Source organism: Pleurodeles waltl, chromosome 10 (genome assembly GCF_031143425.1).
Source record: "Pleurodeles waltl isolate 20211129_DDA chromosome 10, aPleWal1.hap1.20221129, whole genome shotgun sequence".
NCBI classification, from domain to species: Eukaryota; Metazoa; Chordata; class Amphibia; order Caudata; family Salamandridae; genus Pleurodeles; species Pleurodeles waltl.
Genome location: NC_090449.1, coordinates 80,228,838 through 80,256,182, shown reverse-complemented (window position 1 = coordinate 80,256,182; position 27,345 = coordinate 80,228,838). Strand labels below are relative to the sequence as shown.

The following is a 27,345-nucleotide window of genomic DNA, read 5'->3' as shown; positions in this document are numbered from 1 at the left end:
ATGTTGCAAAAAATGATTTTGGGGTGCAGCAGAGGGGGCCTTAGGCCCCCAGCACCCTGGCTTTGAGCATTTCCAAAATTGCGATTTCTGGTTCAGAAATCGCGATTTTGGAAATGCAAAAAATTCGCAGCTATGGGCCAACAGGCCCATAGCTGCGAATGGGGCCGGTATCGCAATTTGCGATTCGGTAATAGCATTTGCGATTTTTAAGAAATCGCTAATACCGAATCGCAAATGTGATACATGGCACTTTGCGAGTCGGTAATAACGATTTCTTAAAAATCACTATTAACGAATCGCAAAGGGCCGTGATGATACATCTGGCCCATAGCCTCCAATTCCTTGAGTGTCTGACTCTCACGGAAACCTGCTATCTTCTCTCTATGGGCTGTCATGATGTGTGCAGACCCCTTACCTTTCAGTACGTCCTGACTATCGAAGGCTAATGACAAACCAGTTTTGTTATTGATATCCTACATTCAAAGATAATGATGGATGATCTTGCTTGATAAAAACCCTGCAAAATTGTATGACACAATTTAATCATTCTATTGCATGGGGCTGCATTTAGATTTAGGGTTACTGTGAAGGTTACAATTAAGGTAAATTAACAAATGAGCTATATCATTATAATTGGAGCTATGATTAAGTTAGGGTCAGAGGCAGGCATTAGAATATGGTTACGGATTGAATAAGGGTAAGGTTAGGGTGAGTGTAGGTGGAGCGGAACACATTTTTTTTATATTGTAAGGGAATGTGTTGTAGCAAGTTCATTACAGCAGGAAAGGTAATGTTAGGGGTTAAATCGCATTGTCACTTCTATGATGGCCTTCACTGTAAGTGAAGTGTTAGAGTTAGTCGTATACATTAGGTAATTATCAAGATGTCCTGATGAAGATGATTTGGTAATAATTAGGATCCCTGATGAGGATGGACAGTCATACAAAAAATCTTATATATGAACTGCTAGGAGATACAAAGTGTATCAGCTTGGCAAATGTGGCCCAAACTATAGGGTACTCTACTTTCCAAGACTCAAAAGCATCAAGCAGACCAACTGAGAAGGCTTTTTCCTTTGTCTGATTTCTTTTGTCTCCATCCTTGGATCCAAATGTCCTAGTTACACCTCTTTGAAAAAGATCCTTAAGCTGCTGGCCAATATATGTTAAAGAATAACAGTTTGTGAGCCCTTTGGTATGACACTGTCCATACTCAGGCCCACAGGTATACAGTATAATTTGTCTCTTTGTTTTCCAAATCCTCAGTATGCTAATAAACGTTCAGGTAGAGAGGGTAGAGGTTTTGCTATTTATCCTGTTGTATCAAAGTTGGCTAAGGTTTACTGTACTAATGCGGTTATACAGACACTTCCTGGTAGTTTCCGGTGTTCTCATCCCCCTACATTAATCACATTCAATTTTCAACTGTTTTGTTATGTAATATATAAGAGTCTGGAGGATGAATTTATTGAGTTACAGAGCAAGGCTTGCATCCAGGATCGAAACAATGCATTCAGCAGTCCCATCATGCTTCTACTTTGGGGGCTTATTTCATTTGATGTAACAATTTTTAAAGTCTGTGCAGTACAAAAGGTTGAGTCATGTTTGTGTCCAAAACCAAGCCAATGATCAGAACGTATGCAAGCCTATCCAGTGGGAGAGAAAGAGGCGTCCTATGCACGTCTGTCTATTGTGTTGCTACTTGCAGTGCAATGTCAGTAGCAAGTCCTACTTGTCAATAGAGTTGCTCCAGCATCTCTGCTTTCACAGGGAACCAGATAGTTCTCATGGTGGCAGCGGATGGTGCAGGGTGCAGTCAGTGGTGTTGGCCCACCAAAACTCAGTTTGGTGCTTGGAATGTCAAAATTGGGTTCAGAATCACAGATGCTATGAGTTGCTGGTTAGAGGTGAGGTTTTACCATATGAAGTGCCTGATTCAAGATAGCAGCAACTCCATTGGAAGCTAATGGAGCTTCCAAATCTATGATGTGGCAGGGTCATTTTCTGTGAGATGAGTTCCTGTTTCAGGCATATAAAACGCAGCCCTATCACAATCACGATGACTCACAACCCTTTCATTTACTGATTTTAACTCACACTCCTTGCCCTCTTATTACACATTTTTAAGTCATGATTTATGACAGCTTTTTTGCTGTCTTGTCAAAAACCTATTACCAATTCTTACAGTGGGCCTTTAATCAGCCTGCTGTTTATTATAATTTGGCTTTCTCGTCAATCTCATGTGCTTGCGCCTTTAGTGGCTTTTCTTGCCTTTGTCAGTCTCCTGGAGCATAGCTTCTTTACCACCCTAATGATGGGGTGACATGTATCCTTCCACTACTTACATTCAGGGAAAAACTGTTTTGCCTGCTATACCAAGTGCTGCTTTCCTCCTCACATCTCTGACCCCTTCCCTCTCCGTGTTGTTCCACCAACCCTACAACTCTCCATCGCTTCCCTGCCCCCTTTGGAATTTTTCTTTTTTTCTTTTTCCTCAAACCACACCCCACTACGCTCTTGCTCCCAAACCCCTCGTTGTTAACCATTGCTCCTCCACTTCTCTCCATCTAATTTTTTTAAACCATTATTGTCTTTGTGTTTAAGGCACAAAGAGCCACTCTTATGCATGAAACAAAATCTGGATACTTTTTATGCTTTTTTTAAATTTACCATTCCAAAATGTCTGCCCACCATCATGGAATGGTAAATAAAAAAAATTGAAAAAAAGAACTGATCAGTCTAACTCCATGATGTGTACATGTGTTAACTGCCCCCATGCCACACCTTTCCAAAAAAGGCACTTTTGTGCAATTTTTATGTTTTGTTTTATTTACTGCTGCAAGATGGCTGCCCGCTGTCTTCAAACAGTACATTAAAACTATGATGAAAAAAGAAAATGGCCAAAGTAGCTCCATGACGCATAGGTGTGTATAGTTGGTGACACACACATGTATATGCCATCACGTTGTGCCACAATAAATGCCTGCCACAGATGCATACATCAGATTCACCCCCCCCAGCACTTTACTTTGTAAAATTACTTTAATTTTAATTGTTGGCAATTATACTAGCAAACTTGTTGTTATACATAAATAAATGAGACTTTTCAGTTGGCATCTTAGCATCAATGCCTTTTCGACAAGGCACATTTTGCCAATACAAAAGATTTATTACTCTACAGCGTGGAGGGCTTTCTTACTGTACAACATGGATGATAAGTAAAATATTTATTTCATCATCCAAAGCCTTCTCCCTTTCACCAACATGGCATCGAGCTACCTTCTGTTTAAACATTTCCCTTAGTGTTACCAACAAAATGCAGTCCTTTTTTTCTGCCTTGCTCTTTGCTAGTTTACAAATACTCCTAAAAGCAGTAACAGCCAAACTATATCTGTGTTAGGCATATTTGTTTGTTTTTTTGCGAACGGGCCAATGATAGAATCCAAATACCCATTGTGTTTAATTTATGTTCATTTCTTTGTACAGATTATAGTGTGGAGGTAATACCACAAACAGGATGGGTGTTTTATTGTGCAGAACATCCTGCATGTTACTGAGATTTCTCAGTGATCCATCATACTCATACTGGATGGAAAGCAGAGATAGACTGCTCCAGATGCAGGAACCAGAGCACTGGAACCACTTGAATAACAAGCATTTGCAATGCAATGGGTCTTGTGTTTGCTAGAGTTAAAGCTATTAGCATTGTAAACTCCTAACCGGGCTTTTTTTGCCACATAAATTGAAAAGTAAAGGTTTCACATAGGTGAGCCGACAGCTCCATGGGTGTGAAGGAGACACACAAAAGGAAACAGAAGTTTGCTTGCAGTCAAACATATCGTCAAAAGTGCAAATATCCATGTAACAGGGTCGATGTCATGCAAGGAGCTCGACTACTGCCCAGCGAGATCACGCTGCATAGGAAATAAAAAGAAAAAGTAGTCCAGGAGCCATGCAGAAAACAAGTAGCCTCGTATGTTTTCAGTAGTTTACTGGTGTGCTCGAGGAGGGCTAAATACCAAAGCAGATTAATAGGGAACAATTAGTCACCACCTTAGAAGAAGGCTGGGACAGAGCTGCTGAGAAGCTGGCCCGGCCCTTACTCGACATCTTCAATCAAGGCGTGGAAACGGCTATGGCGAAGCTGGCCCCTCCCAGAGTTTTGGGGTCCGGTAGCCGGAAAAAGTTTAGTCAACCATGGTTCTCTAGTGAACTAAAGAGGCTGCAGAGAAGCTATCAGCAACAGGAGCGCCAGTGGAAACTGAACCCAGTCCCGGAGCAGAAGGCAGTATTAAAATTTGCTCTCAATGCCTACAACGTGGCACGTTTCTTAGCCAAATTGAAATATTATACCGCTAAAGTGAAGGAGGTAGTAAACGCCCCCGAGAATTCTTTAACATGATAAAAACGTTATCCACCCCTCTCAGGACTCGGGACTTGGAGAATTCCCAGGAATTCTGTGGCAAGGTCGCAGGGCACTTCGAAAATAAAATTCTCTGAATACATGCTACCTTTGATCCTCTTGTGATTTCCAGGGAATCCTTTGTGGATTCGGTCACAGATGTTAATGTAAAGGACACACTTTTAACGGACTTCCATGCCCCTACTCAGGACCATGTTAAAACGATGATCTGTGAAATAAAGTCAGGTTCCCCACTGGACCCGTGCCCCCGTTCATTTTTAGATTAGCCCCTGACCTGATGGCTCGGGCTTTAGTCCTGATCTTCCAAGAGGTGTTAGACTGGTATTTACCCCGCCTCCTGGAAGGAAACTATAGTTATGCCATTAAAACAAAAGCTAGATGGGGATAGTCAAGACTTAAATAACCTACTGCCAATAGCGCTTCTTCCCTTTCAGGCCAAAATTCTAGAGAAATTGCTGAATAAGGAATTAGCAGAATTCCTAGTGGCTGGGGGAGGCCTTGATTCGTCACAACATGGCTTCAAAAAGGCGCATAGCACAGAAACTGCTTTGATTTCTTCCTCTGACGTGATCCGGAAATTGGTCGATAATGGCCGAGGGTCTATTCTAGTATAGTTGGCCTTGTCAGCAGCATTTGATACGATTTCTCCTTATTTACTGACGTCTCGCCTTAGTCAAGTAAGAATTAGAGGACGAGCCCTTAAGCTTTTAGAATCCTTCTTGTCTAATAGATGGACAACTGTAACCTGTGGCAATTTTCGATCTTCCCCTTTTTTTATTGCCTTGTGGGATTCCTCAGGGCTCATCCTTAAGCCCTACCTTGTTCAACCTCTATGTTGCACCGTAGGCTGACATCATTTGATCGTTTGGGTTTATCCGGACCTCCTATGCTGATGATACTCAGCTTATTATTCCGATTGCAAAACCCTGGAAGGAGGTTGCGGATCGGTTTAGCGATTGCATGCAAAGTGTCAGCAATTGGATGAAGACAAACTGGTTGAAAATGAATGCCACTAAAACAGAAATTCTCTGCTTTGGGCCTGCAAAAGAGTTATGGAACTCAGGTTGGTGGCCAGCAGACTGTGGGATTCCTCCAGCATCTACTACGCTCAGTAGGACCCTGGGCATTCTCTTTGATAACCACTTGTCTTTCAGAAATCACGTAAATCATACTCTGAAGACAAGCCTCTGGCTGATCAAAATGCTTCGCAAAATCTTTCCTTACCTTAAGCAGGAATGGAGAGTCTCTGCTGTCTTAGCTCTAGTAATGTCGAAAGTTTATTACTGCAATGCCTTACTCCTTAATGTGGAGAAGACATTGATTAATAAGCTGCAAATGGTCCAAAATGCAGCAGCTAGAGCAATTTTAAATCTTCCATGGTGGAATTCAGTCATCGGGAGTCTCAAGAAATTACACTTGCCTCCAGTGTCCCAGAGTATTATTTTCAAAGCACTTTGCCTAACCTACAAAGCAATTCACGGAATAGGTCCCAGCTATCTTACCACTAGGCTTTGTTGGTACGCTCCCAAGAGAAACCTGAGGTCCGCTAAAGCATATAGAATTCAGGTCCCTCGTACACACAGAGCAAGATGGAGGGACAAAGCTTTTACGTTGGCTGCTGCTAAAGGTTGGAATTCATTACCGCTGAATATTAGGCAAGAACCAGCCTATTTAAGGTTCAGGAAACTGGTCAAGACTTGGCTCTTTCCTCGATAGCCTGCCTTTTCCTGGCCCACTCTTTTTCTTAGCATTATTTTGGTCTAACTGAGGGGGCGGGATGAAGGTTGGGTTTGTTAGTCTGTTTTCTTCCTCATCTTCTACTTTTTTAGCGATTCGATGCTCCCGGTGAGTAGGAATGTGCTTTACAAATACCACATACATACATACATACATACCAGAAAAGTCATGACGTATGCATGCCTTTCACCAATGAAATCAAGCTAATTTTAAAAGGCAAGCCCACCAACCAACCAAACTGATGGGCGTGACACGTGAATAAAATCCCACAGAGAAATTACAACAGGGGCCAGAGCGCTGGCGCACTCGACCCTAAAAACCACAGTTCATCTGAAGTTCTCGGCCTGTGGGGAGTCTTTGAAGGAGTGAACTGACTAAGAAGGAGCTTGCCATATATCTAGACATAAACAGAACCGAAATATAGGTCATATAGGTGATATAGCACTGTGCAAAGAACCCATAGTAATAAATATTACTGCACCACATTGTACACATAGAAATTTGTGCTCTTTCTAAGCAATGATAGCTGTTCATTATTACCCAATTGTAGTCTTAAATAGACCTTTCAAGTATAGAAGGCAAAGTGGCCACTCCTTTTCCGAGCTATTTATCATGGCGTGTTGCTGGTTGCAGGTATAGTCAGTCTGGTTACACAAAGATCGGTTCCCAGTGAAAAAATAAATGAATAGTTAAAATAATCTTATTTGAGCAGCTGGGAAAAGCAACAATCTACAGGATGAGTTATAATCATTTTTAGTCTAAGGCCCTCATTCCGAGCCTGGCGGGCGGCGGAGGCCGCCCGCCAGGCTTCCCCCCTCCGAAATACCGCTCCGCGGTCGTAAGACCGCGGAGGGTATTCCGAGTTTTCCCCTGGGCTGGCGGGCGGTCTTCACAAGACCGCCCGCCAGCCCAGGGGAAAACTCCCTTCCCACGATGACGGCGGCTCGTAATAGAGCCGGCGGAGTGGGAAGGTGCGACGGGTGCAGTTGCACCCGTCGCGTATTTCAGTGTCTGCTTTGCAGACACTGAAATACTTTTAGGGGCCCTCTTACGGGGGCCCCTGCCGTGCCCATGCCATAGGCATGGGCACGGCAGGGGCCCCCAGGGGCCCCGCGACTCCCCCTCCCGCCATCCGGTTCCCGGCGGGAGAACTGCCAGGAACTGGATGGCGGGAGGGGGAGTCGGAATCCCCATGCCGGCGCAGCATGCTGCGCCGGCTTGGAGGATTCCTTTGGGGCAGCGGGAAACCGGCGGGAGACCGCCGGTTTCCCTTCTCTGACCGCGGCTGAGCCGCCGTGGTCAGAATGCCCCGCGGGGCACCGCCGTCCTGTCGGCGGTGCCACCGCGTCCCACGGCCCTGGCGGACTTGTTCCGCCAGGGTCGTAATGACCCCCTAAGTCTGTACCTTAAAAAAGGCAACATAGGTTATTAAATAGTGTTAACTGCGAGCTCTTAAAGTGTCAACTCACTCTTTGTTTGTCAATGCTGCAGGCGCATGCCAGAAATGATGCTGCCCACGTCAAGGGCGATAAAATAGATTTTCTGCAGAAATACTCTTCTATAATTGCAACAACTATTTATGCAATTGACAAGTAAACTCTGCCTATAGACTACACAATAAAAGTGCTCTCTTTCAGCTAGTATCTGGAAAATATTTTACACACCAACTTTTTATAAAAGTTCAGCGGCGGCCGATGCAAATCTCAAGGAGAAATAAAATAATAATTTAAAAATAACTCACCTGTACTTCTGCCGCCGCCAGCAGCCACCTCTCTCCTCTTCCCTCCTGATGGTGTTCATGACACCTGCACAGGCTCCCCACGCAAATTCTTGCACTGCTCTCATGCTATACTTAGCATGAGCGCAGCGTAAGGATTGGTCTAAGCAGCTTGGTTTGTCGCTCAGACAGTTTTTCCAACCTGTCGGTGCGACACAGCCGGGTTGGAGAAACCTAAGTGCGCATGTCAGTAACTGAAATGCTCATTGAAGGCCTCATTTACAAGGCCTGTGGAGCAAGGTGGCGCAGCAAGTGCCTTGCTGTGCCACCGGCAAAGGCCAGAAATGCACCGTATCTATGCACTGTAGCTTTGATGCTTTAAGCTTATGGGCTGCATACACTCTTGACATTTTATGATTTTCCCTTAATTCGTCAAGCCTGCCAAATTGTTTCTTTCGCTAGCTGGCAAGAAGTTTGAAGTTCTTCACAGCTAAGGTGGTTTTCCTGATTGCTATTACACCAGATTCCAAGCTCAGGGGCTTGAAGCCACAGTGAATCAGAAACTACATAACATTTCTTATCTGAATAAATATTCTTAGGTATTTGATGGAAGTGTTTTCTCCAAGGTTCTCCAACAATTTGCTATCTTTTCAATAAACCGAGTGATGCTACAAGAATTGGATTCAGTTTGTGTTGTTTTGGCTCTGTCTCAGATCATACCCAATACTTTTTGGGGAGATAACTATACTTATAAACAATTACAGAAAGGAATGAAATGAGAAGTTCAGGGCTTTTTATGGCCCAATCTCTGAGCTCTTTCTCTCCCTTCAGTGGTTAAACCATTGCCACATGCTCGGCTTGATATAAATACAAGATGACAGAGGTAGGGAGTTGGTATATCTAGAGGAATACTGGGAGACATGAAAACCAATAAATTAAAAAAACTTGTTAAATGTTGTGTGTTTTAAAGTGGAACAGATTAATAGTTAGGAAACGTCTGTCTCCAAGGAGATGCTGAGCCTCAGTTAGTATGGGGCATGATGTGACAAATCTGGAGTTGGAGTAATGATGATTACCAGTAGGTAATTAGGTGGCACTAATAAACTGCTCTCCCCAGCAGTAATTCTCAAATTCCTTACTGCATCTACAAGGACAATGAACTACGCCTTCTGCAGCACTGCCCAGTATTCTGGAACTCAGATGCATCCTTGCCTAGGGGGTGTATTCAGTAAGTTGTCCCTAACAAAATAATTCCAAGAGTTTCACACCTGAAATGCTAGTTTTCCACAGACTTCCAAACATGTACTGTATATCATCTCTATAGTGTATTGTAAACCTATTTAAAGAAAGCTGATTCCTCTAGGGTAAAAGATATTTGCAGATTTAGAAACCTACAGAACATGTTACTACCTTTGGTAACGCCTTATCTGGTAGAGACTCTATCCAGCTACAGATTCCTTACCTTAGAATTATCCCAAGCCATCAGCCTGGACCTGGAAATTATTTCATGAGCAGTACCCCTGCAGGCTAGTAGGTGGCGTTGTTTCACACATGTATTGTCATCCACGCCAAAAGTGACTTTTGTGGTGCCTGTATAGGCATCATCCAGGTTCGCTAATGTCAGTTTCTTTCTGTGACTTTCCATGCCAGGAGCTCAGAGCCATGAAGAATACTGGCCACTGATGTGAAAACTAGTGCCCTGAAAGGGTAACGGCCCTCTCTCTAGCACCGTTCACAGAGCAGGGAGGTTGTGTGGATGGGTAAAGAATCTGTAGCTAGACAGAGTTTGTACCAGATAAGGCGTTACCGTAGGTAAGTACCTTAATCATCTGATTGAGACCTCTAGCTGCATATTCCTTACCTTAGAATAGATTCCCAAGCAATACCATCACCAGAGGTGGGACTGTGGACAAACTTCAAATGAGGAAGTCCTGCAGGACCGCATGGTCAAAGTGCCCATCCCTACAGACCTGACTGTGCCAGAATTAGTGCTTTGTGAACATGTGCAATGAGGCCCATGTTGCTTCCTGCAAGATATCCAGGACCAGAACTCGGCATGTTAAAGCAGTGGTCGCAACCTTAGCTCTGATGGAATGAACTCAAAATCCCTCAGGGGGCTGCTTCTTGGCTAAAGCATAGCAGATCTTGATACAGAACACTATCCATCTGGAGATGGTCCACTTCTGCAGGCCTCAACTTTACTTCACTCCAACTTACCGCAAGAAGAGTTGCTTGTCCACCCGGAACGCTCGGGTGCGGTCAAGGTAGAATGACAATATGCCTTTTGGGTCCAGACGGTGGAGTCACTGCTCTTCTTTTGAGGATGTGGAGACATGTACAAAGTAGGCAGAGTGATGGATTAGCCTACGTGAGAAGAGGTGGCCACTTTAGGGAGAAAGGAGGCTCTTTTGCGAAGCCCCAGTTTGTCAGAAAAGATAGAGAGCTGAGGAGGTTTAGATGAAAAGGTCTGAAGCATACTGACCGTCCACGAGGAAGGCTGTCTTGATGATAAGTAGCCTGAGAGGGCAATTAGGAAGCAGCTCAAACGGGGCACACATGCGAAATGTTAAAACAAGATTCAAGTCCCACTGAGGCATTATTTAGGGTAAAGAAGGGAACATATGCTGAAGAGCTTTAAAGAACATATTTACAACAGGGGATTTGAAGAGGGATGGCTGGTCAAGCAACTGCAAAAAAGTAGAGATAGCAGAGAGATTTCCCTTAGGAGTGCACATAGCTGAGCAAGAGGGAGCAGAAAAAGAAAAAAGGGGGGCAGAAAGGGGATCAATTTGCTCTTCTGAACACCATGCCACAAATTTTTGCCAACAGCAGGCATGTACCGTCTTATTGGAGGGACGCCTCACTGGCAAGATAATGTCACAGACTTAGGGAGGAAACTTGAAAGTTGGCAACTATCACTGCTCAATCTCCATGCAAGGACGCGAACAGTTGACAGGTTCGGGTGAAGAACCCTTACCTTCTGCTGTGATAGAATATCCCCCTGAAGGGGCAGCCCATGCTCAACAGCTCAGGAAACTATACTCTCCATGCCCAGTTGGGGCCACAAGAATGACTTGGCCCAGTGGCTCCTGATCTTCTTGAGAACTCTGGGCAGGAGTGGTATGAGCAGAAAGGCGTACAGGAGCCCTGAGCTCCACTCAAGGCGAAAGGTGTGTCCGGGTGAGATCCACCTTGGAAACTCCAGCACACAGAACTGCTGATATTGAGCATTCTCAGCAGTGGCGAACAGATCTAACCAAGGCTCTCCCCACTGCTGAAAGAGACCTTGCACCATCTTCAGATGGAGACGCTATTCGTGATCCACTAGGCATTTGTGGCTGAGTTTCTCTGTCCTGGCTTTCAGCGAGCCCCCCAGGTGTTGAACCACCAGCGAAATGCCCTCACATTCCAGACATGTCCAGAGATGCAGAGCCTCTTGACAAACGATCCATAACCATACCCTTCCCTTTTTGTTGCAGTACCACATGGCAGTGGTGTTGTCCATGAACACCTACACTAGCCTTTCATTGATGGAGCGTACAAAGGCTTTCAATGCCAGTGGGATCACATAGCACTCCAACAGGTTGATATAGAGCCCGGATTCTGCCAGAGGTCAGAGTCCTCTGTTCTTCACCTCTCCAGAAACGATACTTCTGTCACCACTATGAGATCTGGTTAGGGAAGGGAGAGGGGTTTGCCACTGACTCAATGGCTGTTCATTAGTCACCACTGCAAATCTTTCACAGTTCCTTCTGAGATATTGACCATGTCTGAGAGATTCCCCTGATGCTGCACCCACTGGAACTTCAGGTCTCACTGCAGAACCCGCATATGCCAGCAGGCATGTGTCACCAGCAGGATGCAGAAGGCATTGAGTCCCAGCAGCCTCAGAGTCAGTCTCACCAAAATCCAGGACAGAGGCTGAAACTTCTTTCTCATAGCCAGAATATCCTGGACTTACCATTTGGGAGGATAAGCCAGAATGTGTACTTTGTCCAGAACAGCTCCAATGAAAGGGAGCATTTGAGAGGGAGTCAGGTGTGACATCAAAATGTTTATAGTGAATCCTAGAGACTGCAGGAGTTCTTCAATAGTGTGGATGTGGGAGACAACAGTCTGGGATGAGCCCTCCTTCAACAGCAAGTCATCGAGGTAGGGAAAGACTGGCACCCCTGATCTCTGCAGATTAATTTCAACCACTGCATCACCTTGGTGAACACCCGAGGGGCATTGGCAAGGCCAAAGAGATGTATGGTGAACGGAACCATTTACCTGCAGTTCACAGCCAATCGTGAACTGCAGGTAATGCCTGTGGGCAGACAAGATGGGGATGTGAAAGCGTGTATCCAGAGCTACCATCCAGTCTCCGGGGTCCAAGGCAGACAGGACCTGAACCCAGGGTGAGCATTTTGAACTTTTCCTTCTTAAGGAAGAAATTGAGAGGGTGTAGGTCTAGTATAGGACAAAGGCCTCCTCCTTTTTCGGCACCAAAAAGTAGCAGGAATAGCAACCACAATCAAATTCTGATGTCAGCCCCCTCTCTATGGCTCCCATGGCCAAGAAAGCTGTGACTTCCTGGCGGAGAAGGGATAGGTAATCCTCTGTCAGCCGGTCATAAGTGGGTGGAATGAGGAAAGGGGTAGTCACGAAGGGGATGGGGTAGCCCCTTCGGACGATGTGCAAAACCCACCTGTCCGATGTTATGGACTGCCAGTGGGGCAGGTGATGGCGACTGGGGGCTCATGATGGTAAAGGGGCAAATTAGGAGGGTTTGGAGGCTGCCAGGGGGCCCGACGGGCCTGACCGCTGGCTGCCCGACTCATGAGGTCTATGGGTACCGCACCCTCAGCTATGCAAAGGCTGGGAAGCAAACGCAGTGTGGTGTGTGAGGGTCAAGGTGCAATTGGCAGTTGCTGCTGTGACCATGAAAGGAAGATAGCAGGTGACAAGGGGCCATGGAAAGGCCCAAGGACCTGGGCGTAGCTCGACTTTCCTTAAAGCGCTCTAGTGCCAAATGCCCCTTGTCTCCAAATAGATGGGAGCCATCAAAGGGCATGTCCATCAGAGATGATTGGACATCCACAGAAAATCCAGTCGTCCTGAACGAGGTGTGGCGTTGTAAAGCCATCCTTGATGAAACCAGTAAGCCCAGTGAGTCAGTTATGTCCAGTCCACATCCTATTGTGAACTTCAATGTATCTCTCCCTTTTCCAACATCTTGGAAAAGGACAGCCCTGGCCTCTTCTGAACCCAGTGGCACCACCTGCACAACCGTCTCCCACAGTGCGTAGGAATAATGGCCCAAAAGTCATGCGGTGTTCATGGACCCCATGGAAGAAAACATCTCCTTTCCTAAGGTGCCCAGCCTCCTGGATTGCCTAACTGGGGGTGCGGTATTTAATGTACCAGGATTTACATCAGATGTAGAAACTTGGACTACCAAGCTCTCTGGTGTAGGGTGCTGGATAAGGAAGTTTGGGTCGCTTGGAGCAGGGCGGTGGTGGCAGGCAATCTTCCTATTCACAGAACCCACTGTGCTGGGCTTGGGTCCATGTCCCAAGTAGGTCCTCTGTGAGGCCACTTTGAACAGGAGTAGGGGTTCTGAGGAAACACTTAGGGTACCGTGCGCAACCAAAGGTCAAGGACCTCAGTCACCCTCTGCACAACTCGCTCCATAAGGGTTTCCGGTAAATGGTGCGTCAATTGGTGCAGGCCTTTGGATCGTAGTCGTGCTTGAAACACCAGAGGCATACAAGTTGCGGGTCCGTCACCAACATCAAGCGGTGACAGGCGCCGCAGGGCTTGAATCCAACCTTTCTTGATAACATCCTGCCACACCAGGAGCTAAAACCACAAAATGACGTTGACAAAAAGTAAAAAACAAAGTTCGACAAAAAAAGACATGGGGTAGCTCTTCGTCTTATCTATGCTGACTGATGTGGAAGGTACTGACATCAGCACACCTGGGTGGCGCCTGTATAGGCACTGTGAATGTCACTTCCGGCACTGAAGATGCTGACAATGCCACAAGGAGCCAAAAGATGCCACCTAAAGGCGTGCAGGGGTACTGCTCACGAAAAAATATCCAGGTCTAGTCTGACGCCTGGGATAATCCTAAAGTAAGGAATCTGTGGCTAGAACTCTCTATCAGATAAGAAATACATACTGTTGTGAGTTCTGCAATGACTTTTCAGTTGATTTGTATTGCACAAGCATGTTTTCTTACATCTACAGTGCAGCACCTACTCTCTCCATCAGTGAAAAATAACCAAACAATGCTGAATATTCTATTTGTATTCTAGTCCTTGTTAATTCACACAAGACTGTAACTCTGCTAAGATTCTCTGTCTGTAGGTAAACTCTTTCATCTTTCATAGTATAACGCACCAGTGCATGATGTTGTCCCTGTCAGAATGTTGTGAACATCTCATGTTCCTTTGTCAGTATGTTTTTGAAGTGCATGTGATTGTTAATTGATTTTGGCTTATATGACTTTTACAAAATGTGTAGCGGCCAAAAGGAGTCATGTGGAAACCAGAGTACGTCATTTGTTCAGGTGGCACCATTAGACCCTTCAAAGAAAGAATTTTGGAACATCACAGAACAGTGAAGGTTAAGGATCTGAGATATCCTATTCCATCATGTTATAATGTGTGGTGAGAGGCCCCGCATGTTGATTTTTAGTTTCCCGCCATTGAAGAAATATGTCTAGACCAGTGACGTAAGGAAACTGGTGTGGGACCCCGGCAAAGAGCATGGGCAGGACCCCTCTAGACTCACTCAGGCCAGATGAGGGTCCCTCTGGAGCTCGAGCCCCCCCACACCTCAGGGAGTGTGGGGGCCTTTGTTATGCCACTGTTCTAAATCTTAGAGGAGGAAATAGGGAGCTGCGTCTCTGTCATCTAGGAGCCCACTAGATTATGAAATTGAGAACGGTGGAAAAGGGCCTGATTATTGATCATGAGTTTCAGTATTTTTCAGGAGAATAGAACACATCTGACAGCTGCATGAAATGCCTCAGAATTTGTGAAAAATATACTCTCCAGTGAACTCTGATATAAAAGTTAAGTGCATTTGCCTGAGAGGGGGAATAAGTAAGTGAACACAGGATACCATGATGTTTCAATATCTAAAAATGGAATATAAGCATATTTTTAACTGTAAATGCTATAACAATGTACATAGAAAAGGAAAATGGAAGTATATATTTTAATTGTAAGTGATGTATCAACCTTTATTATTGGCAATCAGTGGTAATGACTATCATAAGTGTGAAGATGGGGGGTTTATTTGTGATAATTGTTAGAGGTGAATTACCAGGGTAAAAGATATTGATGATTGAATAGGCTACTGGAATTATAAGATGCTGTACATTGCTCTATGGTAGAACTTATTATCGATACAAGTTGAGATGCGCTATGGTATGCTTAGCAACTTGATATAAGTGTAACTTAGAAGAGATATCAGTTAGGATGTTGTGCTTTTTAGCGGTTTGACTCAGGATGAATTTTTAATTTAGAGGCTGGCAACATATAATCAGGAATTATAGGTGGTAACAACCGCCATGTTCATGCTGGCTGTCAAAACACTGACCACCAGCGACCCCGGAACCTCGCCGGCCACATTATGAACATTTCTGTGGGCTGGCGGGTGGAAACATTGTTTCCGCCCGCCGGCTCACAGAAAGGCCCAGCCAGGACATTGACGGTGGCTCCACATGGAGCCGCCGTCAATGCCTCTGTGCACCGAGGCCCCTGCACTGCCCATGCAAAGTGCATGGGCAGTGCAGGGGCACCCCCTCCGCCAGCCTTTTCCTGGCGTGATATCCCACCAGGAAAAGGCTGGTGGGAAATGAAACATTATCCGCAGGGTAGCACGGCTACCCTGGCGGATAGTGTTTCAACTAACCCCCAGTTGGCACAAGACGGCCTTTGTGACATGATGGAAACATAAGGATGGGGTATATGGGAGGCATTCAATATGGTGCCACTTTCACGCCACTTAGACATGGCCTCCAGGAAAATCTGGACCTCGGTAATCAAGATAGGTGGTAAGATGAAGACCGTTTGAAATGGCAAAGTTTGCTTGTGGCTTTCTTTTGGCCAACTTGTTTTGACAGTGCACTTAAATGTTTTGACTGTGCTTCAAGGCCATGTAATAGTGGAGCTGGATTGTAGCCCAGTCTCTATTTCAGGATCTTGATATAATGAACTGTGAACTTGGTAAGCATATTTCTGATACGAATCACCATTGGGTGTTGGGGATACAGTTCTAAGGTGATTTGGGAATATTGCTTTCTAAGAACCTGAACACAATTGGATGTGCGTTTTTGGTTTAAAATAGATAGTCAGTGAATTTGGTGATTTATTTTGGAAGTGAAGAGGTGAGCTTCCAATGTATTAGATGCTTTAGTACTAGGCATGTGGTATGGAAATCTTTATTGGTGCGGTATTATGAGGGTCCATTCATATTTGTAGATGGAGTTATGGTTGTTATGCTATGAAATGTACCCACTATATATTGCATAAACACAGTGGGGGTCATTTTGACCCTGACGGTCTTTTGACCACCATGGTAAATGTGGCGGTTCCACCAACAGCCTGGCGGTGCAGACCGGCACATTATGAGTGTGGCGGGTCGGCCTCTGCCAACCCGCCACATCTCCACTCATATCGCCATGGCGTTCGGAAACCGCCAGGCTGGAGATGATTATCTCCGACCCGGCGCTCCACAGAAGACTACCGGCGGTATTGGGAGCTGGCTTTCCACCATGGTTTCCACAGTGGTAGCACCGCCACAAAAGCCATGGCGGAAAGGCTACTGGTGACAGGGAATTTCTTTCATGTCACCAGTAAACGGGCTCCCTCACCCATCCCGGAAGCACTAAACCCCCCCCACCCCTCACCCTCCTTCAGCCACAGCACCCCTTCACCCCCCTTCCCCGCATACATGCACACAGACACTCACACGCACCACGCATACACCCATTCATCTACACTTACATACACGCATCCTTGCATGAATTCACAACAACATTCATACACGCATTCAAGCATGCATACTTACATTCATGGACACACGCAGACTCCACACACTCACACACCCACACACAACACCCACCACCCTCCCACTCCCTCCGCTGTCAAAAGATCATCTTACCTGTTCCAGGTAGAAGGTCGGCCAACAGGGAACGGGAAAGGGCGCTTCCACCGCCGGCAATGCCCCGCCAGCAGGACACCGCCAGGCCGTACTATGGCCGATAATATGGCGGGCCGTGTCCTACTGGCGGGGCGGGCTGGTGGTGGAACTGCACGACCAGTGCTAGAATATCACCCAAAGTGTGGCAGAAATCAAGCAGTACCCGTAATATGGTGGGCGGGAGACTGCCAGCCCTGGCGGTCTCCTGACGCCCGCGGGTTTGGCGGTCTTCATGGAAGACCACCAAAGTCGTAATGAGGGCCAATATTTCATATAAGAGTGACTATTGGGGTGATAGTAGGGCTGTGCCACTGTGCGGTATTTATAGAGCATACAGACACACGTTTTTTTGTTGTGCTGTAATTGGTAATACATCCTATGTAATTTTGGTGCAAACCACCAGATGAAAGGGTTCTTTTCGGCCAAAGCAAAAGACAGTAATTTTGATATATATTATATGATTTCTAGCCGTGGTGAAGTCTGTTGACAAAACACATGTTAGCTAAACTGGAGCAACTGAATGGCTACAGCGAATCAAATGAGAGAAAAATCGGATTACTAACAATGATTGAAACATTCATTCATGCACTAAAATGTGGGCTGTGGTTTCGAGGGCACTAGTATAGACTGGTACCTTTTGGGGCTTGTTGAGGGTTAGGTAGACACTCCTCTGCTCTTGAAGCATCTTAAGGTTACAGGTAGGTTTTTTGGCATGGAAAGATTGAACCTGAGGCGTGTAGCCCTATGGATTTTCTGGCTACCTAACCTTAGACAGTGTGTCATTTTTCATGTTACAGCACATTTCAACAACTATATCTGAAACGTTTCTTTTTCTAGGTCAGCGACAACACCACTGGGTGTCTCCTCCTGCTCTCAAAACCAAAAGAATCTACTCTTCAGCAAATTGAAAGCTGCCTATACTGCAAGTAAAAATTCGCAGAATGCCTACTTCCAGCTGGTGAAGCCTGCCATAAGTATGAATTTCGATAATCTTACATACAAATGATTTATTAAAAAATATGGTTGCCAAGTGTGGCTAAATGTACCAAACTCATCCTCACCCTTACCAACCACCAAATAACAGTGTCCAGGAAGATTAACCGAAGCTCTTTCTTTCTGAAAGCTTAGGTATCATAATTGTTGCAACAAATATTTCTGTGTATACAGATGCCTCCAGGCTCAATGTCCTCTCTTAAAACACTGCACTCATTACTTCTGTTGTTAAGTTTACATGGAGATGGCCTTTAAAGCATGCTTCCTGGAATTACATCCCCTCACACAAAAGGATCAGGGGCCATATACTGCCCATGTGCAGGCCGAGAAATGGTCCACATGCTAGTTTTGTTGAAACTACGCTGCTTTAAGTACATATGAGTTAGTGTATAAATTGTAAAATGTATAGCTCAGAAATATAAACAGACAACCACTGCTCTGTGTTTTCTGGTATGTGCTGCAGACATCACAGTTTCAGCAAAAGCAGGTGCTGGACAGTTTCTGATCCTGCGCATTATCATAGGATATGTTCAAGATGCGGCTTCAACTTCACCAAGTTTTAATTTTCATTCCTAATGCCTCCATGTCAGCAGCTTGCAAGTTATTGTGCCGACACAAAGCTTACACCTTGCAGTATTACCCATACAAACCACTGTGCCTCTATTTAAAGGAAACATACTGAGCTGGGATTTGTCTTTCCATCAAGGGCGGGGTCTGAAAATTCTTTTCCCCCATGCAATTCCCATAGGGATTTTAAACATAACAACAGACCGAATTTGGATGGAACTACACCAAATTTGGCAGAAAGGTAGCTCTTGGTCCAGAAAGAGCCCTTTTTTGATTTGGTGTTAATCTGTTCAGTGTTTTTTGAGATGTTAAAAGAAAACCACATTTTTATACATAAAGGCTCGAACCCTTTGCGAATCCATCCGATCTCATGCAGAGATCTGATAGGCTGCCAATACTTCAATCAGGAAGTGTTGGCAGCCATTTTGGGACTCAGCCGACTTACCAAACACAAAGATAAAAAAAAGGAAAAGGGGGCAGGGTAGAAGTACTCTCATTGGCCTAGTACTGGGGTATCTCAGGGCCAAAAAGCATTTTTTTTAAATGTTTGTGTTGAAAATCACGCCGAATTAGCAAATTTGCATAAAAGAAAAGGTTCTCCCGTGCTTTTTATGATTTAGTCCCCTGGGTGGGCATGGGCCCCCCTTCTAGGGTTATTTTAAGCCCGGGGACCTCCACCCCCTTGGATTTTATTATAATAATGGCCAGGGGCTGCGCGGACCCCCTGCCATTGGGTTCTTATAAGCCCCAGGGACCACCACGTCCCCTAGGCAGGAGGTAGGGAACTGCCTGGGACCGCAGGGCATTCTGGCTCCCCGCAGTCCCCATCATTGCATACTGGGTGCCCTGGGAGTCGCCAGGGCACCCAGGTACAAGTGGCCAGGCCCTGGGGGATGGGGTCCCCGGGCCGAAATCAGCCTGGGGAAGGTGGCTGCATGGCCCCCTTTAAATAATGGCCGGGTAAAGGGTCCTCAATTTGAATCCAGGTAATTCTTACTGGCTAGCTGATGCTATTCGATTTGCTGTTACTACAATACATTTAAGAGTAAGAAATATCCCAGCATAAGGGAAAGTTTAATTCATGAAAGGTAGGAGTTAGGAGGAAGAGAATACATGAAAAGCGTGAAGGGAGAAAGGGAGAGAAAGAGCGGCTTGGTGGAAAGGCAGCTACAGTAACTGGTGACTAGCAGTGGTGGCTCCTCGTTATGGCGGAGGAGTGCCACCCCCACCAGCAGCAGCAGCTGCAAACCTATAACTACAAAACGACAATATACTATGTTTATTATTGTTTTGTAGTAAAAGGGGCGGGTCATTGGGGATGACAGCCACGGAGGGGTGTGCACAGAGCACTCCCCTCAGTGCGCATGTATGTTTGGCCGACCACCTCATGCCGGCAAACACACATGCGCAGGAGGCTCTCTCCAGCTCGGGCGCTGGGCGCTCCCTGCCAATCCAACGCTGCTCAGTGCACAGTCAGGATTGGGCGCAGGGAAGGCTGGGAGCCTGTGCCTGCACTGTAAATTGAGGTAAGTTTTTTTTTTTGTTTTTTTTCTCAGTTTATTAAAATTCCGCAATCCCTCACCCCCTGCGCACTCCGCCCACCCCCTGTAGCCCTGGTGAACCGCGACTGGTGAATAGATTCTAATAATTGGGTACAGGCACTCATTCTTGGGCTGGTTTTATAATTCAGAATGCATGCCGAATATGAATATTAGTGACGTAACTTATTTGTAGTAGAACCACTTTTTTGCCAAGTCACGCTTATTAGCAAGACACAAGAAATTAAATCATAATTTAACACAAAAGTCTTTCTAACTCTGTCCCCTTGTACAGGTGGAGCCCGGACTAGTGATCTCATCGACTTTGCTAAAGGCCATCCAGCGATGGACATATCTACTTTTGCTTCCCTCAACCCCGAGGCAGTGAAGGTAAGTTGAGATGTTTAACAGTCATATATTATCCTCACACATCTCATGCAAAGGCAAAAGGTGGAACCTCAAACATGGGTTGACATGTTGACAAATCGAAGTCCAGGCTGTCGACTTATCATCATCTGCTGCCTTCTATTTCTCTCTCTATATTTCTCTCTCTCTCTCTCGCTCTTTCTCTCTCTCTCTCTCTCTCTCTCTCAATCGCTCTCTCTCTCTCTCTTTCTCACACTGTAACCATTACCACCTTGTCCAACTTCTGCTCCCCAGTCTAATGTTCAAAAAATTACTCCCACAAACTCCTATTTTATCTTTCAAAATGAAAACAAAAAAAACTCACCTACCTTGGCTCCCTCCCTGTCCTCCCCAAGGCTCAATCTCTGTCCTCGAAAACAGAAAAACGGGAAATAGAAAGACCAGCTTTCTCATTGTAGTGTTCCTCAGTGGTGGGGTCTTGGGGAGGACAAGTAGGACACCATATTTAATGAGACATGTTTTTTTGCTTATGTGGGTAAGCAGTGTCTGTGAGGGATTCATTTTCTGAAAATTTTACAATTGTGAAAAAGTAGATCAGGTCTCGAAATAAAGAAAAGTTACTTAATAATAATAATTTTAATATCTCTCCATGCATTCATGATGTCAAGGAAAATATTTTAACTGCAAATCATGCCTATACGAGGCAGCGGCTTTTACTACATGTTTTGCACTTTAAGAAAAGCTTCATTAGCCAAATAATCCCTGAAACACTATTAACCTACCTCTTTTTAACATATCCAAAGCTAGGGAGAATGTATCCTCTAATAGGCTGCACACAAAAATCCCAAATTAAGAGACTTCACCTTTAAGAATTCCAGAGGCAGAGAGCTTTCCCATCATGGAATGCAGTGTCTGTGGGGCAGTTCCTATATAAGGAGTCAAGATAATATGTAATGTAACCATAGTTATTACACCAAGGTCCTCCGAAAACAGAAAGGTGGGGGTAGTAGTTTACAGATTCATAAAGAAGACCCATGATAGAGAATTAGGATTACAGGTAAGTAACTTTGTTGTGTGATTCTCTCTGATATTCATAAACAAATTGAATAGAATTGTAAACTAAAAGACACCTAACCTTGGAGTTGGGTTTGAAGGACAGTTGCAAAGAGGCAAAAACAATTAATGAGTAAATAAACCTGTACAAAGTGGTTTGACTGACCATCAGTTCTGGAGTCCGAGTCTAAACAGTAATATTTAGCGAAGATGTGAACTGACCTCCAGGTCACAGATTTACAACATGAAAATTCTGTATGAGAGCAATGATTGCTGCTTTCCCATGTGTAGAATGAGCCTTAAGCATAGCCAGAAGGGGCTTATTTGTTTTTTGATAACAAGAAATGATGCAAGAAATTATACATCTAGCTATGGCTTTGCTGAGAAGACAACCCTGGGTGAGATGATCCACAGTTTATGAAGAATTGTATAGATTGCTACATAGATTTAGAATTCCCTAAGAATGTTTCAGAGCTCTCTTTACATCCAGTGTATGAAGTGCCCTTTCTGCTCAAGTGGAATGGTGTGGAAATAACATGGGAAGAGAGGTTGTATGATTAATATGAAAATCAGAAATTACTTTAAGTAAAAAGGAAGAGTGAGTCCTAAGGAAACCTGCTTTGGTGAAGGTCTAGATATGGCTCCTCTGAAATAAGAGCTTGATGTTCAATCAACCTTCTGACTAATGCTATAGCAATAAGGAAAGCAACTTTCTATGAAATTGGTTTGAGATCCTGATATGTTCATTGGTTCAACAGAGGGTATCAGTTTGAAAAGCACAATATTGGATTTCCAAGGGTCCTCAGCCCTTCTAGAAAATCCTACATCACCGGGATAGTGAAAAATAAAGCCTAGGTAGGACTTTTGCTATCTGTAGCGATCCAGTCAGATTTACCTTTATGGAACAAACTGTAGGCTGGATTTAGACAGAAAAGTGGGTAAGGTAGCATCATCTTTTCTTGGCAAGTACTCTGGTCCTCTTGCTTCTGGAGACACCAAATACGGGAACTCTTCCACATGATGGTTTATGAGCAGCAAGTAGATGGTTTGCTTCTTACAAGACCTTCATACAGTCATCAGGAAGATTATAAGTACCGAGGAGCCAGGCTGTCAAGTTGAGCAATTGAAGGCAGAGGTGGTAAACTCTGCCTGACATCCTCGAACATAGGTTTAGTTTGCTTGGAAGCCTCTTGTGAGGATGAAGTGATAGGAATAGAAGGTCTGAATAACAACCCTGCCCAGGGCAGTGAAGTGCTAGGAGTATTATTTTTATGTTGCATTGCATCCTCTTGATAATGACTTTGGAGAGCAATGGCATCAGTGGAAAACGATGGACAAATGCCTTTGACCAGTCCATCAAGAGGGCATTGCCACAGGATCTGGGTATATAATATTTTGTGTTTTATCTTGTGGTAAACATCTACTTCTGGAGTACCACAGTCACAGGGTATGTTTTTGAAGCACAATGTTGTCTAATACCCACTTGTGCTCTTCCAGCAGATGTATGCTGGCTGGAAGATTTATTGTTGTCACAAACATGTTTCTCTGTAAGGCCTAGTGCCACACCTGTTGTGCTTCCCATGATAACACTCTAAATTTGCACAACGCTGGCAAGTCCATTATGATAGTGTTGTCCATTAGGATGAGCACTCTTTTGGTGATACGGAGGAAACAACTTCAGAGCTATATGAAAAACTCAACTCCAGCATGTTGATGTGGTACAGTTTCTCCACTGGAGACCATTTGCCATGAGTTGAAAGGCCTCCCATGTGAGCTCCTCTGCTCTCTAGAGATCCATCTAGGGCAACTGGGCTGCGGTTTTGAGGTGTCTGAAATGAAACTCCTTTCAGCATATTTTCTCTGTTACACCACCACTCTAGTGATTGAAGGATTGAAATGTCCAGATGGATTGTCTGATCCCTGTCTCCCATCTTCTGACACTGCAAGACTTCTAGGCATTCTTTCAGTGAATGCATATGCATTCTTCCATTGAGAACAAGAAAAAAAAGAAGTACATTGATTTTGTAACTAGATTTTACAATACTCGGCTCTCGGCCATCGCTTTTTTCTGCCATGAGGGAAAATGGCTGGAAATATTCCCTCCCTCCGAAGTGCTAATCAATGCTGGCAGAGTGAGGTAGTCATTGCTTCTCTGGAGAAGTTTACTGGCAATCTCTGAAGGTTGATAATTACCCTATTCATTTGCTATGTCTTCTGAAAACGGCTTTTGAGGCTGTTGTCCTTACTGCTGGAGTTGCTGCCTTTTCCAAAACAGACTTTGGGAAAGCGGCTAGACCTTTCCAATAACCCTTTGACTGGACCTTCGGGAACTCATTCTTCTTGTCTAAGCACATTGATCAACAAGTATCTGCCTCTGTTCTCGTCCTTTGAATCTCATCATTCGTGTGTGAGCCAAAGAGGGAATATCTGGAGAAAGTCATATCTAAAATCTGCTGAGGAGACAGAGTAGTGTGCTAGAGCCAGGCATGATCATTACTCCATGGCAAATGTCTCTTGTTGCCAGATCCACAGAGTCTTGGTTGCAATGATGGTTTGATCAGAAGTAATCATCCCTTCCTCAAGGGAGCTTACAAATTCTTCTCTGTCGTCTGCAGGACTTCTGTCTAAAGACATCTCAGAGAAGTACATAGCTCCATGTTGTGGCGATGGAGAGGTGGAACTAGAATTGCTTTGTGCTGTGGGGAAGGTGGAGCACACTTTTTCCCAAAGGAATCCATTCTCTTGACTTCCTTCTCTGGACCACCAGAGGAGGTGGAGCAAAAAGCATTGTAGCACTCTTTCTCTGCAGGTACTGCCAAAGTATAAAGAGCTGGAGTTTCTCTCAGGAAAATGATGTGATTCCAGAGCTCTGCATTTCTTCACTTGCTGGTGGTCAAAACGTTTAATGGAAGATGGCCTAAGGAATCTATGCATGTCCAGTTCAATAAGACCTGCCACCATAGGCCTCACTTGAGGTTTTAGAAGTGAAGACCCAAAAATAATCGATGTTTCATACACAGAAGTAGTTGCTTCTAGGTTAAACTTCTGAGCTGCTCTGTTCATCACCTCCAAAAGGCAACTACATCATCCACAGGGAGATTCTGGGTTATAGAGAGTCTGGAGACTTGACAAAGAGATCACTGTAATCAGTGCTTGAAGAAGATGAAGGCCATTTCAGATGGCTGATGGTTAGGTGCCTGTAAGATCTATCTGAGCTTTTGTCCCTTGAGCGTCCTGAGATGGTCATCTTTCCTATTTTTTACTTGGATAGGTGGCCAGTGGTTTTCTCCTTATGACACTGCAGTAGAGCAGAAGGGGGCCGAGCAAGGTACATTATCCCATTCAAGGGATTGTGGTGGAGGTACTGGAGTCCTTGCTGTCATAGAGCCAGCCTCCAACGACGTAGCAGGAATAATATCCTCAGCAGACGCTATTGCGGTGGATACAGTGGAACATTAATGATGTGCCTCAAGCTTCTGATCTTCTTGCTGGAATTCAGCGTCTGACCCCTTGGCACCAAAAGAGTAACAGGAACATCTGGTGCTCCAGATGGAGTGACAGATCTCAAAGAGGAGGACCCACCAGGCACTGACAGGGAGACTTCCTAAAATTCTCAATGTTGAATGTCTCAACAATCACTTCTTGATGTCGAGTGGGCCTTGACATTGTATGAATTGACATCAACTGAGGGTGAGGGCAGTAGCAAGACGAGGGATACCTTAAGGATACGTAGGGGGTATCACACCTGGTCACTCCAGGGGCAGAGGCAAGGAAGAGCGGTCAATTTCTCCTTGTTTCACACAGAGGAGAACTCCCTACCAATTCCTGACGAGACTGCAAGGCATCCCTAAGCAGATCTTACACTTCGTGATGGAGTGAGAATCTGGCAGGCAAACACAGACATCGTGTATGTATTTCTAGGACTTCTTACCTCTACACAAAGGAAATCTGTCAAAGAGATCTGGCATGACTCTCAGGTAAAAGATCAGAAAAGTAACACCTCTTGAGAAAGCAAGGAAAAGGGCAATTTTCCACACAAAATCCATGAAAATAAAACGTCACATTACTTCAAGTAGAGCTTAAAAATCCATACAATTGTAGGTTTTCAGACAAAAAAAGAGCCTTAAAAAGGCAGCAGTTTGGGGATCCTTCTTTAGACAGTCAGACAAGAAACTGCTCCTCAGACCTTGCCCTCCGTTATGAAAAAAGCTTCTTGGTTCTGGAATTCTTGAAGGTGCTGTGTCATAAATTAGAGCTTGTGCGCTCAGCCTAACAGGGACAACACTTTCCCAAGGTTTGGGTTTTAAAAATTGGTAGTTAAGTAGTCTTTTCAGCCAAACGTATAATTTGGCTTAACAGTGCGACATTATTTAAAAAACAAAAAACAAAGGTTGGTGGAAAATGTTGCCTTATAGGCATGATTTTCACAAAAAATGTTTCTGAATGGTATGCCACAGATCCTGCACATGCGTGGGGATGTTGTGATTATTTATGGCTATCAGAGAGAATCCCAAGACGGAGAATGAGTATTACTGGTAAGTAACAGGGTCATTATCAGTAACTATCCCTAACTTGGAATTTTGTACCCTCCACCTTGCACTCAGGTTTCACAGACCCATGTGTTAATAGCACTTCCAGTCCAGGTTTTTAGATTTGTCTAGAGACATCATAGCATGTTGCTGTCAAAGCCACAAAATTGACAGTGCCATTGCTTTCCTGTATTCATCTCCCTGTCCACTCACTTAAAGTGCACATAGTTCTCATGCTCAGAGTGAATATCGGCCCCAGGTAAGCCTTGAATGCGGCAGAGCCTTACTCCTAATGTTAGAAAGTTATGAAATGGTACACTAAAACTACACTAAGGGTTCAGAAAATGTCATGTCTGATGATGGTACTGCCTCCGCATGTTCCAGACACAAATGGCTGATCACATGGAAATCAAATGACAAGTTCTGGCTTCATCCTAGTGTGCAGTTGTGAGCTGTTTTCTTCAGCGAAGAGAACTGTAGGACTTTTCAGGTGGATGGCTCATAACCGGTTACTGCTGTGTAGCAGCAACTGTTCATGCAGGGCCGGAAGAAGCAGGAGACAATCGGTTGGGTACCTGGGGTACAAATGATGGTGGCGAGGCTCTCTCCAAAAATCTCTCTTATCAAGAAAAGATCACACTGACCCAGAGAAAAGTGCAATGAACATTTCCTGATGTAACAAGAATAAAACATACATCTAACATCCATGACCTCTTCCTTCATCCAGCTCCCATCTTTGTTGGCTCACAGAATACTTGAAGGAGCATATCTTCAGGTTGTACACTGCACATGGCACTGGACCATGCGCCTAGCGCACTGGTTCCCAAACTGTGGTCCGAAGACCCAGGGGGTCCGCAAAGCCTCCTCAGGGGGTCCGCGACTGCTTAGAAAATTAAATAGGATTAACTGATTAGGTCCCCTGCTTTTAGTACTGACTCAGTGGAGGGTCCCCGGATTTCAATAAAGATTCTGTGGGGGTCCCCGAGGATCCAGTAATGATAAAGAGGCAGGCACCAGAAGTCAAAAGGTTGAAAACCACTGGCCTAGTGCATTCCATAACTTGCTTTTTGTATTCAAGAAACAGCAACAAACCAGACAACTACATGCAATTTAGAGTTGCTTAACATCTAAAATGGAGGATGCAGAATAGAGAGCTTCTGAATACCGACCCCATAAAAGTCTCACTGTGGTACTGTCTTGTCTGTGGAGAGTGTGCTCACATCCT

General features: G+C 44.8%; 1 protein-coding gene across 1 annotated transcript in view; it reads left to right on the top strand.

Annotated features, from left to right (window-relative positions):
• LOC138262378 (uncharacterized) overlaps nucleotides 1-27,345 on the top strand; it is a 269,900-nt gene that overhangs the window by 216,829 nt on the left and 25,726 nt on the right. The window contains exons 35-36 of the mRNA XM_069212276.1: nucleotides 17,912-18,048; nucleotides 20,468-20,562. Of these exons, the coding sequence (XP_069068377.1) occupies nucleotides 17,912-18,048; nucleotides 20,468-20,562 (232 nt within the window). The remainder of the gene's footprint in view (nucleotides 1-17,911; nucleotides 18,049-20,467; nucleotides 20,563-27,345) is intronic.